The sequence below is a fragment of the Balearica regulorum genome, chromosome 1 (genome assembly GCF_011004875.1).
Source record: "Balearica regulorum gibbericeps isolate bBalReg1 chromosome 1, bBalReg1.pri, whole genome shotgun sequence".
Taxonomy (NCBI): Eukaryota; Metazoa; Chordata; class Aves; order Gruiformes; family Gruidae; genus Balearica; species Balearica regulorum.
Genome location: NC_046184.1, coordinates 27,931,767 through 27,946,762, shown reverse-complemented (window position 1 = coordinate 27,946,762; position 14,996 = coordinate 27,931,767). Strand labels below are relative to the sequence as shown.

General features: G+C 35.4%; 1 protein-coding gene across 2 annotated transcripts in view; it reads left to right on the top strand.

Moving 5' to 3' along the window:
• The window catches only part of CAPZA2 (capping actin protein of muscle Z-line subunit alpha 2), a 31,365-nt gene extending 16,774 nt beyond the window's left edge, over nt 1–14,591 (top strand). For both annotated transcript variants that reach the window (XM_075743762.1, XM_010299371.1), the window contains 8 exons: nt 505–556; nt 1,265–1,328; nt 1,816–2,022; nt 3,206–3,285; nt 6,144–6,222; nt 9,875–9,946; nt 12,599–12,661; nt 13,606–14,591. In XM_075743762.1, coding sequence (XP_075599877.1) covers nt 505–556; nt 1,265–1,328; nt 1,816–2,022; nt 3,206–3,285; nt 6,144–6,222; nt 9,875–9,946; nt 12,599–12,661; nt 13,606–13,746 — 758 coding nt within the window. In that variant the 3' untranslated portion in view covers nt 13,747–14,591. The remainder of the gene's footprint in view (nt 1–504; nt 557–1,264; nt 1,329–1,815; nt 2,023–3,205; nt 3,286–6,143; nt 6,223–9,874; nt 9,947–12,598; nt 12,662–13,605) is intronic.
• Nucleotides 14,592–14,996: the final 405 nt, after the last annotated feature.

Here is a 14,996-nt window from a genome sequence, read left to right as displayed (position 1 = left end):
GTAGAAGAAATGGTATTGTGATATATTGTGCCGTGACTACTAAGTGTTATTAAGGAATGAGAGCAAAAATGGTAAGGCTTTAATAAAAAGTACAACACGTATCCTAGTAGTGTCATCAAAATACAGTAACCACTACCATCAATATGGTGTGAGGGATTTGGTAGTTTGCATCTTAAAAGTGAACTCATTTGAATCCTGTGCTGTTCTCATTCAGAACTTCCTAAAAACTAGTTTGACAGATTCCTAGAGCTGTCACACAGCCTGTGGAATATGGCTTATATCTGCTTACCAGGTTGTGTTGTAAGGGATCCATTTCCATACTACTCTTCTCATTTGGCTCAGTCAAAATTATGAAGTATGAAGTAATATTTCCTACCTAGTAATCTGTGTGGGTATGGGATGGTTTGGGTTTTTTGTTTTGTACTGTCTGTTGACATTTGTTATGTGACTGAAACAAGTTTCTGAGTTAACTGTACTTTTATGTTGTAAAATATCTCCTTTTAGATGTTCGGTTGCTGCTTAATAATGACAATCTTCTCAGGGAAGGAGCAGCCCAGTAAGTACCAGATGCCACGTACTCAGTTACATAAAAGCAAGATGTTTTTCAGTAAGACTTTCACTGTCACTGATCATTTAAAAAGATGTGTGCTTGGCAAATAAAACCCGATTATGTGTGTTGTGCATCTTTGATCAAGATTAAATTCTTGGCAGAGATCTGTATTGTATCCTAATGATTAGAGCAACTCTTTTGGAAATGGGTGACTTGAATTTTGGAACTAGTCTCTACCTTTTTGGATTTAGTTTTTTTGTTTCTTGGTAGATGTTATAGGCACTGAACATCTGTAAGATACTGCTTCCATAAACCCTACTTTTATATCAAAACATTACACCTACTGTATGTTATGCCAAAATTAGTTTCATCTGTAAGAATGGAGATGTCTGGCTTAGCAGGCCGGATCCCTGTGGAATTTAAACTTTATCTGTTCCTCAAGCTTTACAGTAACCCATAGAAACTGATGTGTTTTGTCTATATCAGGTTACTTTTGAACATAAATCATTGTGTAATGGTGATTGGAATCTGTAATACAAGTACTGAATGAGCCAAGGTAACTCCAAGAATTTGGACTTGCTAGATAATGAAGCATTGATATAATTTTTGATGCATCATTGCCCAGATTATTAGCTATTATGTAAATCTCTTACAGCTACTGAGGAAAGAGATTGTGATTGATGCAGGCTTTTGGTGGTATTTTTTCTCTTGTAGTGCATTTGCACAGTACAACTTGGACCAGTTTACTCCAGTAAAAATTGACGGTTACGATGAACAGGTATGAATACAATGAAATACTTGCAGGTTCCTTAAACTGTTAAAGCTGTTCTGGTATTGGACCATATCTTGGCAAGAAAATGAAAAGAAATGCATCTTCCCTGCCAAAATATAGACATTATGGCCCTCTAGTAGTACCAGTTCCACAAGTTAATCATTTAGGGCATCTGAAGAACTTGAAATTTCATTCTCTGTTGCTCTGAATTCAGTCAGACCTGATTTGGAGCTGTAGAAATAATTTGCTCCATCTGTAGTACTAGAAGATGTGAATTTCTATATTGCATTGTTTGTTGCAGTAAGATGGTAAGATTCAGGATTTTTTTCCAGAGGTAGCGTTTTGCTAGCCTCGTCCTGTCTTGCTGTATGCATATTTTGTCTTTGAATATGAGTAAGCTCCAGTTAAATGTAGGATATATAACTACATTGGGCATGGTATTTTTTTCTCTTTATTCAATAGCAAATTTATTAATTAAAATTTCATAATACAGGTTTTGATAACAGAACATGGTGATTTGGGAAATGGAAAATTTTTGGATCCCAAGAACAAGATTTCTTTTAAATTTGATCACCTAAGAAAGGAGGCTACTGATCCTAGACCCCATGAAGTTGAAAATGCTATAGAATCCTGGAGAAATTCAGTTGAAATAGCAATGAAAGCATATGTGAAAGAACACTATCCAAATGGTGTCTGCACAGTAAGTACTAAATTATATAACCACTGTACCACTATAGATAGGAATCTAAAATAAAAATTTAACTCTTTGTAAACCAGAAAGATAGACAGTTTCAACTGTAAAGAATGTAGTCCTGTGAAGGTTTCATACAGGGAAATGAGGGAAGATTTCAGAAGTTTTAATATTTCAGCTATTGGATTCCTAGTGGGTGGTTACTGCAGGTCATAGTGAAGACTTAACTCTCAGTTCTGAAGAATTTTTATTTAAATTTCTTAAAGCATTAAGACCTTCTGTAGACTACTGCAGGTTGATCCCGTTGATCCTGGCTAGCTGGCTGGTTACCTTAAAAAATAAGGTCCATAAGATACAAATGTCTGTCTTGGCTTGGTTTACTGACAAAACTTTCTCTTCATCATGTCTCCTATATATCACCATGCTATATTCTTAGCACCAGAATCTGTGGGTTTTGATGGCTTCTTAAAATAAAGCCTCTCACTCTGGACCAAAATAGTGTTCATTTGCCATTAGGAACCCTATGACTATTTAAAGTTCAGTCAAACTCATCTAATGATAGCTGTCCTGTGCTTTGTATTAACCTGATGCAAAAATTAACTAGAGGGAGAAAAAAAGGAAGACAGGGAAAAAAAAAAAGTTGCTGAGTTAACAAGTTGAATTGGATTCCCAGGCAGTCAGGTGAGTTCCAGCTTCTGTAAAGGAAACCAGATTGCATGTTCATTGAGATCATTTTTAGTAGTAGTTGATTTTAGAGGATAAAGCAGCACAGAGGACCAAACCCACCCTTTTTGCTAGTCTGTAAAGGCTTAAATCATCGCTTAGTTGTAGAATAACTGATATCTGAAACCCAGCTGGTAATATGTATTGTCACAGCAGTCACTGCTGTAGGCTCAAAATTGAAGTTTTCATATACTGAGTTTGTAGTATATGAAATTTCAGTTAAGATGCTTGACCTTTGGATTTTCTAATCTTAATTTTTTGTGCATTGTAATACACACTTTAATGTTTTGTGTACTGAATATTATGTAAGAACCATAGTGGTTATAAAATTAAATTTTATAGTTTGTGTAACAATAATAGAACTAGATATCTCTAAGCAGTTTGAGCAAGACAAATACTGAAACTTTAACTCTGGTGGTTTTTTGTTGGTGTTTGTTTCTTTGTTTTTCTTTTTTCATTTCTAATTAAGGTGTATGGTAAAACAATTGATGGACAGCAGACCATTATTGCATGCATAGAGAGCCATCAGTTCCAAGCAAAAAATTTTTGGTAAGTTTCTGTATGGATACAAATACTGTAAAATACAGCAAACCGAATAACTGCACTAGTAGTGCTGCTATGCTGATAATCCTTAGCTCAGAGAAGCAGGTGCATGCGCATCTTGCATGTGACTTTTTTCCTCCCTCCACCCCACCCCAAGTTTTTCTGCCAAAACTACGTAGAAATCTCTTCCTTTGTGGTAAGTAAGATGGCAGGCTGCACGTCTGCGTGTCCTTTGCAGAACTTTGGGAACCTCATAAACTGGAAGAGTCATAAGAAATTTTATCACACTGGCACTGATAACCACGCCTGTTTTCCCTATACAGTTGCTTCTGCTTGTGTTGCTTCCTTTGTGACTGACAGAATAAAACCAGCTCCTCCTAGTTTGCACGTCTCGGAGAAAGACTGTGACCAAAGATGAATTTACTGTAGGACTCAAATCATTGATTTTTAGATGAGGTAGATAAAGGTGATCTTGGATGAAATGAGCTTTTATAAACAGCAGCTTGATTTTATTATTTTTTTTTCTGTACTTGATTGAAAGATGTTTTCCGCAGTCTGGAGTGAACTTTGGATATCTCCTTGCAGGAAACTGGCCAGAGTTGAGATAAATGTCACAGTATCGGAATTGGGTTAAGGAAGTATCTCCTAAAGATAGCTAATATATGCAGTTGTCTGAAGAAACGTGTTTCATTATTATTGTTTTATTTGTTCTTTTGCATCTGCTTGAAATTATATTTAGTAGTCCCATGGGTAATGAATGGAAGTGCAGAAATTTTTGTTTTCTCATGCTGAAGGTGAATATTACATATGCATAGTAATTTCAGCATGTGTGTCTATCAGTTAAATGATTTGCCCAGTATACTGTTCCATAGATTTTAACTGAATTTGCACAGTTAATAAATAATTTTTCCTACTGACTTAAACTTGACTAGTCAAGTCTGCATGTTTTATATCGATATTAAAAGTAACTTGAAATAATACTGATTTTCTTTTTAGTTCAGAAGTATGAATGAATTTTGGTATTCCAAATAGTTACTTTAACATCATAGTCATTATATTGAAGAACAACAACAGATAAGCAACAATCTTTTATAGATGGAGAAAATCTTTCTTGAAAGTTTTCTTTAATAAAGTTATGGTCAGACATCTATGGGTAAATATTGACCATGTTTCTAAGAGGTGTACAGGAGGATAGTCAGACTAATTCTTATTCTTAGCAAGTTTTAATAAATGCATTTTAGTTTGGGGGATTTGGGGATGGAGGAATAGATTCAAAGCTAACCAGGCTCCTCAGTTATTCAGCTGTATGTCTGGATATCCAGCCCAAGCCACAGTCAGTATTTATTCTCAAGGTGTCCCAGATTTTTAGGCGTTTGGAAGTCTGGCAACCTGACATGCAAGCAAGTTCGTTGGATGATAGAAAACCAATACATGCCAAAGACAAATGTTCAACGAATTTCTGAAATACTATCAACATAAGTAGGACAGATGGTTTATTAAAATATTTTGTAAGAGATTAACGTTCCTTTTCTTTCACATTTTTAAGTCAACAGAAGTAAATAAAGTAATGACATGTTTTTAACATAGAGCATTTCCTACAGAAGGATGCTTCTGAACTTGAACTCTTTTCTTGAAATAGCGTCTTAAGGACAAAAAAGATATCCCAGAGTCGAAACATTGCGGTCATCTTAACTTCAAGGACCACAAAGTGACTAAGCAGCAAACAAATTTGTTAGCTAGTCACTGAATCTCGTGCATCTAAAAACTAATATTGTGCCTAAAATGTGTTTTGGCACATAAGCTGTCTTATACCTAATGAGTTGGTTTTAAGGCTACCAGTAGCATTAGTGTCACTGAGTTGGGTGAACCTTTCAGTTTTCTTAGAGATGCCGACAAGCTTCTAAATTGCCTTAGTCTGAATTTTCAATGATAATCTAAAATTCGGATATTGTCTGAAATAATAACCAATAGCTTTATAATTGAGTTAATGTTGTTTGTATCTAAGATGTGCCAATATAGATCCATTAGTAGGTGTTAATCTTAGTATTTATCTCTTTCCCTCCCCTTGTTGAATGCCCTGGAATCTACACCTAACATTAGTAGGATGGGAACTCATAGTATCAGCTTTCTTTTGTCCTTTGCACTTAAAGGAGGAAAGAATCGAGAGACAGCCACAGTGCATTCTTAATATAGCTCCAATGTACTAACCTTCTAATCCACTAACCTCATAACTAAATAAGAAAATGTCTAGTCTACAAGAAAGAAATCAGGTGAAACTACAATCTCCTCATGCTTTTTTCCAGATGTTTGAAACTTGCTGAAGCAATTTGGCAAGGATATTGAATTTGTGGAAGGAAACTGGAAGGAAATAGTTGTCCTGGAACAGAAATGCTAGAAGAGCTGAAAGGCCTAGTTACAGTTCAGTGTAGCAGAAAGTCTTGCTGCTTTAATGTTCCTTCCATTCAAGTTTTTAGTAGCCTGATGTGAAGTGTGACTTTGGCTCATCCAGCAAGTCATCCAGGTCCCAGAAACAAAATATTGACTATATATACCTAATTCATAATAAAGGAGGGAAAAAACATTAGAGGCTTTAGGTATTTTCAGAAGTTGAGTCCTATTGTTAAAAAGTCCTTACTAATAAGTCTCCTTGGTCCATATCCAGAACTGAGGGTAAATATTTTGGGAAACTGTTCTCTTCTTGACTGATTATGGGGCTGAATCTTTTGTGAAAGATTTTGTGCACGTGTAGTTCCACAGCATATTTCATTCTCTGTTTGACTATCAGTTGTATAGTTTGGTTTGGTTTGTGGTGTTAGTTTTTTTCTTTACCACTAAGGTGACCTCTGATTTTTATTTTTTTAAAGGAATGGCCGATGGAGGTCAGAATGGAAGTTTACAATCACCCCTTCAACCACTCAAGTGGCTGGCATCTTGAAAATTCAGGTATGCTTATCTCAAGCTGTATCCTGATTGGTAAAGTCTCCGGTTATTATCAAGGGAGACTAGGGCCAGTGTATTAAGTATTCAAAGAGAATTTGGGGACTCAATAAGCAAAGCAGAGATGCGCATTCAGTTAAGCGTTAGCGACTCAATTGCATATGTACCTAATCATTACAAAATATGTGTTTAATGTAATGATTCAGAAGACTTCAGAAGGTTTATTCACCTCGGCTAGGCATATACCTCTTTGGTTTCCTGTTTCTTGAATTCACAATGGCACAAGCCTTTCCCTAGGGTAGGCCCTTCCTGAAGTAAACTTTTTTCTTTTTTACTGATAATAGCAGGGGTTTTTTTCCATGTTATCTACCCTATTGTTCAGGAAGGTGGAAACCTTAGGTTTCAGTTGTTCCACCATCTAAAATTTCTGAATCCCGGTCTTCTTCATTCAGAATTTGCCCTTCCTGTTGGCTTTAGGGCATTCAGAAAGGAGATACTGTCCAAGCAGAAATGCAGGAGTCTTGAGACAAAAGGAAGTCTGACTGTCATGTGGTAGGCAGGGGGACGTGACTTCCTGGATTGGTTCCCTGGGATGTCTATACATATGTTGCAAGAGTTTATTAAAACAATTCTGGGATCAGGAACTAGAATCTTCGTGCAGTCTAGCTTTCAGCATAGTACCTCATTAATTTTTTACAAGACATAAGAGTCAAGTTCCATTTTCCTGCTCTTTTTGTGCCTCCATGAGTTTTGCAGTTCCCTACAGCTCAATGACTGACTACAGAAGGAAGATGCAATGGAATGTTTTCCTAGCTATAGCCTGAGACTTAGGAAGTTATTTTAGGATGTGGTAGATGTGTTCAGATCCACCCAAGCAGGGAGCCTGAATCTCATTTCCCATTCTGGGGCAAATTCTATAACAACTGTAATGATAGGCAAAATGTGGACAGCCATTATTATGTTGTCAGATCAAGATGATCATGGTAAATAACCTAAATAACTTCTAGGCTTCTCAAGACTTTGAGAGAATCGAAGTAAACTATCACTGAAATCCATCTTGCAGCAAAACTGGCATTTTCTCCACAGCATGCACTTTTGGTTAAATGTCTTAAGAGATTTTCTAGAGGCAGGTGTCTACCTAATTCTGGGAAAGATTAGGTTAGCTCACTAGCCTAGAAAATAGCCTGAATAGGGAATTTAGGTTTTAATTGGTCTGTCAGTTTGGGCACCAGCTGATTTTGTCTTTTTATTACTATTTCACATAATTAATCAAGACATTATTTACATTTATTAAAGTCTGTGTTTTGGGAAGTGATGACAAGTTTTAAATTTTTTTTTTTGTTTGTATAGGAACTACTTGTTTCACCAAGGAATTTTGAACTTAGTTTCAAATTTTTAGAAATTGTGTACAATTTCTTCAGTGTATATGGGAGTGCTCTCCCTTCCCCTCTCCAAACAAACAAAAAAAGTGCTTTAATTTTTTTTAAGGAGGAAAATAATTTTCTAGAATATGAACTCACTACAACACTAGTGAAATTTCAGAGTACTGAAATTTCAGAGTTATTTGCAGAATCTTTTTGACAGCAATATGACCATTGCCCTGTTTCTGATAAGACCTTTTCTGAATATGTTAGGGAAAATTCCTGTCTTCAGGTATCTTTAGTGTTTTTAAGGTCACTTGCACGATTTCTTCCTTTTTTTAAATTCTATTAATAGATTATAATACAGGAGACACTCAACTGTCTTCATCTCTTCCATTGTTTAAATTTTCTTTTAATTATATGTAAGGGGAAAACTGCAACAGAAGAGTCTTTTACAAAAACTAAGTCCCTGTGGTGCTTGATGTGCTCCAACTGTGCATGGAAAACAACTGATAAGTGTACTAATTTTATGTCTTAGATAATTTGTTATTCTCATCCCTCCTTAGTTAACCTTTCCAAGAGGTTCTGTTCATAAACATCATCCTTCTTGTAGTCTTCTGAACCCAGACCTAGCATTCTAGAAGGATGTCAGCAGTGAGGTATAGTACAGAACAGTTACTTATCATATTTTCTTTAAGATATAACATATCCCAGAATTAGATTTGACTCTTCATCCCTGTTGAGTTTTTAGGCCCGAGTGTTTGCCAAGAATGCGACTCAGTGAGACTGATAAGATGTTCGTGCTGATGTTGGCCTCAGAGCACAGGGGAGGTTTGGGTCCTCTCCAGTGGATTGTGACAGAGAAGGGTGGAGATTTATACTTCTCTACTGTTCTGCTGTTTCATTGGGAGGTCTTAGAATTTTGCACTGAGTATGCACTTCTCATGTTTTAGGAAATAGATTGAAAAAGGCTGGCAGAAGTTTCACCCAGTGATGTTTGATTTGAAAAGAAGCTTATTTTATGGTTAGGGTGATACCTTTTGTTGAAAAACAAGTATTTGACAATAAGCAAAATAACAATGTAAGATCATAGGAAATAATGTTTTTCTCATATAGGAAACCTTTCTTTTGCTTAGGTATAGCTGTCTTACTCTGTCATGCTTTCTCTATTGTTGTTTATAAAATTGAGGGTCTCTTGCAGATGGTATGGTGATAATATATATGAAATTGTAGTATTGTGCATTAATTGCCAAATTAAAATACTATCTTGTCTATTAGGGTGAGACACAAATCCCTCAATTCCTCATAATGTCAGCTATGCTGACTTTATCAAATTTGTAAAAAGTCTTTCAAGTTACCTATTTCAATGTCAGTGAGCTGCATAACTCTTCTGTATCAGTTACTGTGAATGATTACTTAAACTTTATGTATGCTTCCTATTTTTAAGTTTTCTAACAGTTGCATTAGAAACTGTATGTTTTCAGATCCTTCCCAACTGAATTTAAAAGTACTGAAGTTAGCTTGGGTAGAGTTTTACTGATGGTCTCCTCCTGCAAAATAATCAAGGAAGCTGTTCTGTAGATATAACATGTCACAAGTAAATAGATTTCATTCTGCTTTGCTATCTAACCTTGGTAAGCTTTGTCCCGAAGAGCTCCTTTGTGTAGATAAAAACCAGCTTTTGTTATAAGCCTTATTTAATAGAGGAAAATACAAAAACTAGGCAGATCTAGAAGGGGAAGCTTAATGTTATATTGTCTCTAGAAAACAGTTTGGGTGAAGCAAAAAAACTTCACAGTACCCTGAAGCCTTGCCAAAATTATTCTCATTTTAAATATACCTTCACCATTTAAAGAGTTTCTAGTAAGGTCACATAAATAGTATGTTACCTTCTTCATGATATTAATCAAAACCTTGGTTTAGTGGTGGATTCGGTAGTGTTAGGTTTATGGTTGGACTCGATCTTAAACATCTTTTCCAACCTAAATGATTCTGTGGTTCTATGATTCTAAACTTCTTTGCATGAAATACTACTGAAGGCACATCAACACAAAAATGTTTCCAGAGTAGGTTCTTTACCATTCCCCCTCAAAAAATATTTACATTCTACAACATTTTGGGTTTCCTATTTTTTTTTATTATCCCGTAACATTTTATGTGTGTTTGTTTGATTTGTATAGGTTTGTTATTATGATAAATACTACAATACTTTGATTTTTCTGTATGTTGTTGGGCTGTATATAACATTTATATGTATATAACATTTTATATGAGGTTCTTTGTTTAATTTTCTGTAGGTTCACTATTATGAAGATGGTAATGTTCAGCTGGTGAGCCATAAAGACATACAAGATTCTCTAACAGTGTCTGTAAGTGAACTTTAAAGACCTTAACACGTATATTGAAGTGACTTCTTAAATTAAAAAGAGAAGCAAGCCTAAAAAAACCTGAGAAGTTTGGAGGCTAATTTGCTCTTCTGCATGAATGGGAATTAATGTTCTCATTTAAATATTTTGTATGTTATATTTACTACTTTAACCTAAGATATAGTTACTGTTTTAAAAAAAAAAGTTAAAAAATTAAAATTAATGTATGCTTCCATGTGGCTTCTATAAGCTAAATTAACTTTGTAAAGCTTTAATTAGCTTGCTGTCAGTCTTTCTGCACTTCCATTGTATTTAAACTTTAGTTTGCAGAGTGACCTATAGAATTAATTTTTGAATATGAAGGAGGTTTGAGTTGTTACAACCCACTTTAGTACAGTCCCTAGGAGGTTGCCTCCTTTGCTCACTGGGAGGAGACCACTATGGTGAAAATAGCAGACAAATGCTACCAGTTGAGAAGCAGTAGTGGGTATTCTCCGTTCCTTTCCTGCTTGTCTGTAACTGGTGCTGTCAGCCTTTTGCTATTCTGTACGAAAAGCCCTTTCAGGGATGCTTTGGCTTCAGAAGCATAACACACTTTATTTTTAAAGCATAATTTTTTTTCAACTTCTTTCCAAATGGATCATTATATTAAGGAGCAGACAGTAGAAATAACTTGTTTGGAAGTAGTACCAGATGTATCGTTTAAGTGTTGGTGATGTTGCAACATGAACTACTGCTTTCGAAATAATGCTCCTCTTGCCTACTGGTGATTGTGTTTATGAACAGTAAGATTTTCTGTTGGAGTGTTCTTTAATAAAACTTAAGCCAGTGCAGTTAAACTGGCAAAGGGGACTGTGAAAGTGAACAGTAGAAGTATTTTAATGATAATCACTAGTGGTGACCAATTTGGCTCAAAAACTCAATTCATCAATTAAGAACACTGTTTGTTAATATAAAGCAAGGCTTGTTGGCTTTTCAGTTGCAATACCACCATGAAGAATGGGGGAGTGTGGTGCCAACTGATAACGCTTTTGGAGCTCTAGATATAAAATGACTTCTGACCCTGTAAGCGTAGGGATCTGTTTAGTCTTTCATTCAACTAAGAGTTGCTTCAGGGAAGCTTCTTGTGTGGAAGTAGTTCTTCTTTCAAAAGCTTTTGCTTCACTTTCTATTGGGAAGAAACTTAATCCTGTTCCGCAATTTAGTAAAATGACTTCAGACTGATGAGTAGAAAAACATGTTTTACATAACTCTCCTGCCTCCTGCTGGAACAAAAGCAAGTGTGCTGCTGGTTACCAGTTTTTAGCCTTGGCTTTGAGCTTCATAGAGGGCAGATGCTATACAGGTTCTTATTTCACACAGGAGGAACGGTAACTAGATTAAAAGGAACCCTGATGACTTCTCTTTGTTGTTGTTTGGCAGAGAAGCAATTTTGTACCGGCAATGGGCACAACTGCAGTAAATGAAGAGTTCTCTTGTTGCTAGAACTATGAATAACTTTGCTGAAGGTTACTTTTCATACTATTTCTAGCCCTAATTTCTCTCTGAGCCAAATAAGACCTCATACCCCTGAATTCTTCCTTTCATTAGCAGAGCCTTTGAAATCATTGCCTCAGTTCACTGAAAAGTCAAAACCCTTTCATTTATTCTACTTGGTGTCTACCTCCTCCTTCATCTCTTTCTGCAGTGTCCAGGAGCGCTTTCACAGCTGCTAGCTGCAGTCTCATTGATACTTTGAACCAGTTGTAGTTGAAGCTGCTGTACCTTTCTCCCAGTCTTTGCCTCTGTAGAAACAAGGGATCACGTGGAGCAAGAACGCTCCTAACTTTCAACAGTTTCTGCAAAAGCACACTTAGGAATGTCTCCCAATACCAAGCTGGAAGTTTTGAAATTCATGAACCCTCGCTTTCATTGTGACACTTCAGCTAATTTGTCTCCAGACTGAGTGACAAGTCATTTTTTTATTTTTAAAACAAACACACACTTGCATACTTAAGGATGAGGCCCAAAGCCAAGAAACTGTTTATCAATCATGATGAAATTTGGACATTGTGGTGTATTGCACCCTCATTTTTGCAAGATGTACTTGGGGATGTTTTTAGAAGATTGGGTGTATAAAGTCTAGTGTTTGCCTCAGCTTAGTCTCCAGATTCAGAGTGTTCAGAGGTGAACAAATTTCTTTTGTTTTTTTGGCTGTATTCTGCATACTTCTGGGTTAGCTGGTGTTATTTCAGTTTCCCTGAATTTGTACTGGAATTTAACATTGATAATGTTAATATCCATACTTTGCATGTTTTTAGAGACTTGTGTGTGTGTGCATTGTCATGTTTCCAAATGCTGTTCTGTTCCATATGTCTTTTTATCATACCATAGAATTTTAAATCAAAATATTTTAATGAGCTTCATGGTAATCTTTTGCTTGTGCAGTTGGACTGTGGGGTTTTTTTAATATAATAATAATAATAATACAAAGATAGTAATATGACATAGGCCTTTTGGATGAATGTTTTGTTCAGTTTTGGTTTAGCCACTAAATGGTCATGTGTTCTCATGGGGTCTATCTGACATCTCATGTAACTACAGGAAAAAAATATAATCCAGCTGGTCTTAGAATCATGCTGAACATCAGACCTAATTCAAATTCTCTTTTTCTAGAATGAAGCCCAGACAGCGAAGGAATTTATAAAAATCGTAGAGGCTGCAGAAAACGAGTATCAGGTATGTTGGAAACAAACCCTATTTCCTTACTCACGTGTGTAACATTACCATATTCTTAACCAAAGCTAGTATTCTATAATTAGCATAGATATTAATATCAATTAGCATTGATATTAAGATACTGCAGTTCCATACAAATATAAATAGATTACGTGCTGCTATTAACTGTGTCCTTCCTTTCCATACCTTCTGGTGATTGCATGCACTCACCTACTTAACGTTACATTAGAAGTTGTTTTTTTTGAGAGCAGAAAAGTCCCTAGTATGATCAAATACCAGCAATTCTGATGTCTTTCAGTATTAGTGCATGCCTTAAATGGAAATCTTGTACAGATTCTGTTCAGAGGCTACTCTGTTAGACAGCTTTTTCAGGTATGACTGTAGGCTGTATCCATTTCAATTAGTCATTGTGAGGTTAGAAAAGTATAACTGTTCTAGGTATCCTCTGTAGAAGTGGATTCATGTTCATTTGGGTCTTGAACATAAGGCAAATTTCAGACATCATGTTCTGTCAGTTTTTAAAAAATGCTCTTTAATAAAAATTTACCAAGTATGTATCATATGCATTATATTAAAGTTCATACAACGTTGTGGACTGACTCTACCATCTCCACAGGAAAAACAGTGGAAGACTTCAGTGTCTGAAATTAACGATGTGTGAGCTAACTCTGATCAGCACTTTATTAATGCTGCTGATTTAACCACACTGTGGTTTGCTGAAACACCTAAGCTACAGTCAGGATTATTGCATCTGTCGCTCTAATTTTCTTTGCATAATTTCAATCTAGATCTAACAGCTTTTCTTCATAAAATAGTATTTTAATTTAGGATATTTTTATTAAGCCTGTTTAAGAGGTAAGACTACTCAATCATATAACTTTTTATATAGCACCCTGGTTCTGCTCTTCATGTGTCTTTGTTTTGTATGACTTTGTGTTTAACAGACTGCTATCAGTGAGAATTATCAGACTATGTCGGACACTACTTTCAAGGCCTTACGTCGACAATTGCCAGTTACCCGCACCAAGATTGACTGGAACAAGATCCTTAGCTATAAGATTGGAAAAGAGATGCAGAATGCTTAAAGTGAACGTTGCATGACTGGATCATTTTAGTGTCCTTGTATACAAATAAAAATTATTACAAAAAGTATTTGGAACTGTCAAATCACCCAGTCAGCATGGGCTTTTGCCATTGAAAATCACTGTAAGTAGTTTGGTTAGAGCACAAAGCTTAGCTAATTGACTTTTTTCCTTTTTCTTTCTTTTCAGAGGGTTGCAACTTCAGTATAGCTGAATATCTTCCTTTAGAGTTTCTGTTGTACCTTTATTTTTTTATAATGAAGAGACCATGCCTTTAGTTTTCAATTACACATTAAGAACAGTTTGAAAAATATTTTTACATATGATAACCCTTTCTCTTGCTTTCATATGAAATGGACAACTTCCAAAATTTGCTGGATTCCTGGTGGAGATCAGTAATGTGCATTTCTAGGTCAAGATCAACATGGAGTTAGCCATAGGTGCTGGTTTTGAACTCATCTATCCTTTCATTGTACGTAAAATTGGGAAAAGCATTTTCTATATTGTTTAAACCTTTCAGAATACTTGGCTAGCTCCATGGTAACTAAATTTTTTTTTTCTTTTGAAGAAAAGGCCACGGTCTAACGCTGTTTTAAGATTTTGAAATTAAATAAAAGTACTTATTTCAGAAATGCATTTAATGCTTTGTTCCTGGCAATTACTTAAATGAGCTCAAATTCCATCTGCCCTTGAGGTTTTTTTATCATAAAGCCACAAATGTATTATAACAAGGCATATTGTAATATATATAACCCTGTACTCATTACTATGTCTGTCAGTTTATTTTTTTTCTTGGATTGAAATGTACTAAAATTCAATGTGACATTAAAATGCAAATTTTCTATTTATTTGAGTATCAGATTGCTTCCTGATATAGTCTATTTTTGGTGGTTCTATATATTTTTAAAATACTACTTAAAACAGCCACAAACTTGTGGCCTATTGGCTATTCTCAGTGTATTTGGAGATTATTGTAATATCATCATCCAGTGTTTCCATCTGCATTGAAGAAACATATACCTATGGAAATCTAATTAGAAGAGGTATCTTTTAGCTTCATATTAGCTACAGAGGATGGAAGAAATTACAAGACCAAAAATAACACATTTGTCTGCAGAATACTTTCCCTGTCTGATACATCACATTGAAAATGGATGTCCGGTATCTAAAAAACACAGACTTCATTACAAATGTTCTATAACGCTTCTGTGAAATGCATAGATTTCATTTTTAATTGGATTAAAATCTTTTCT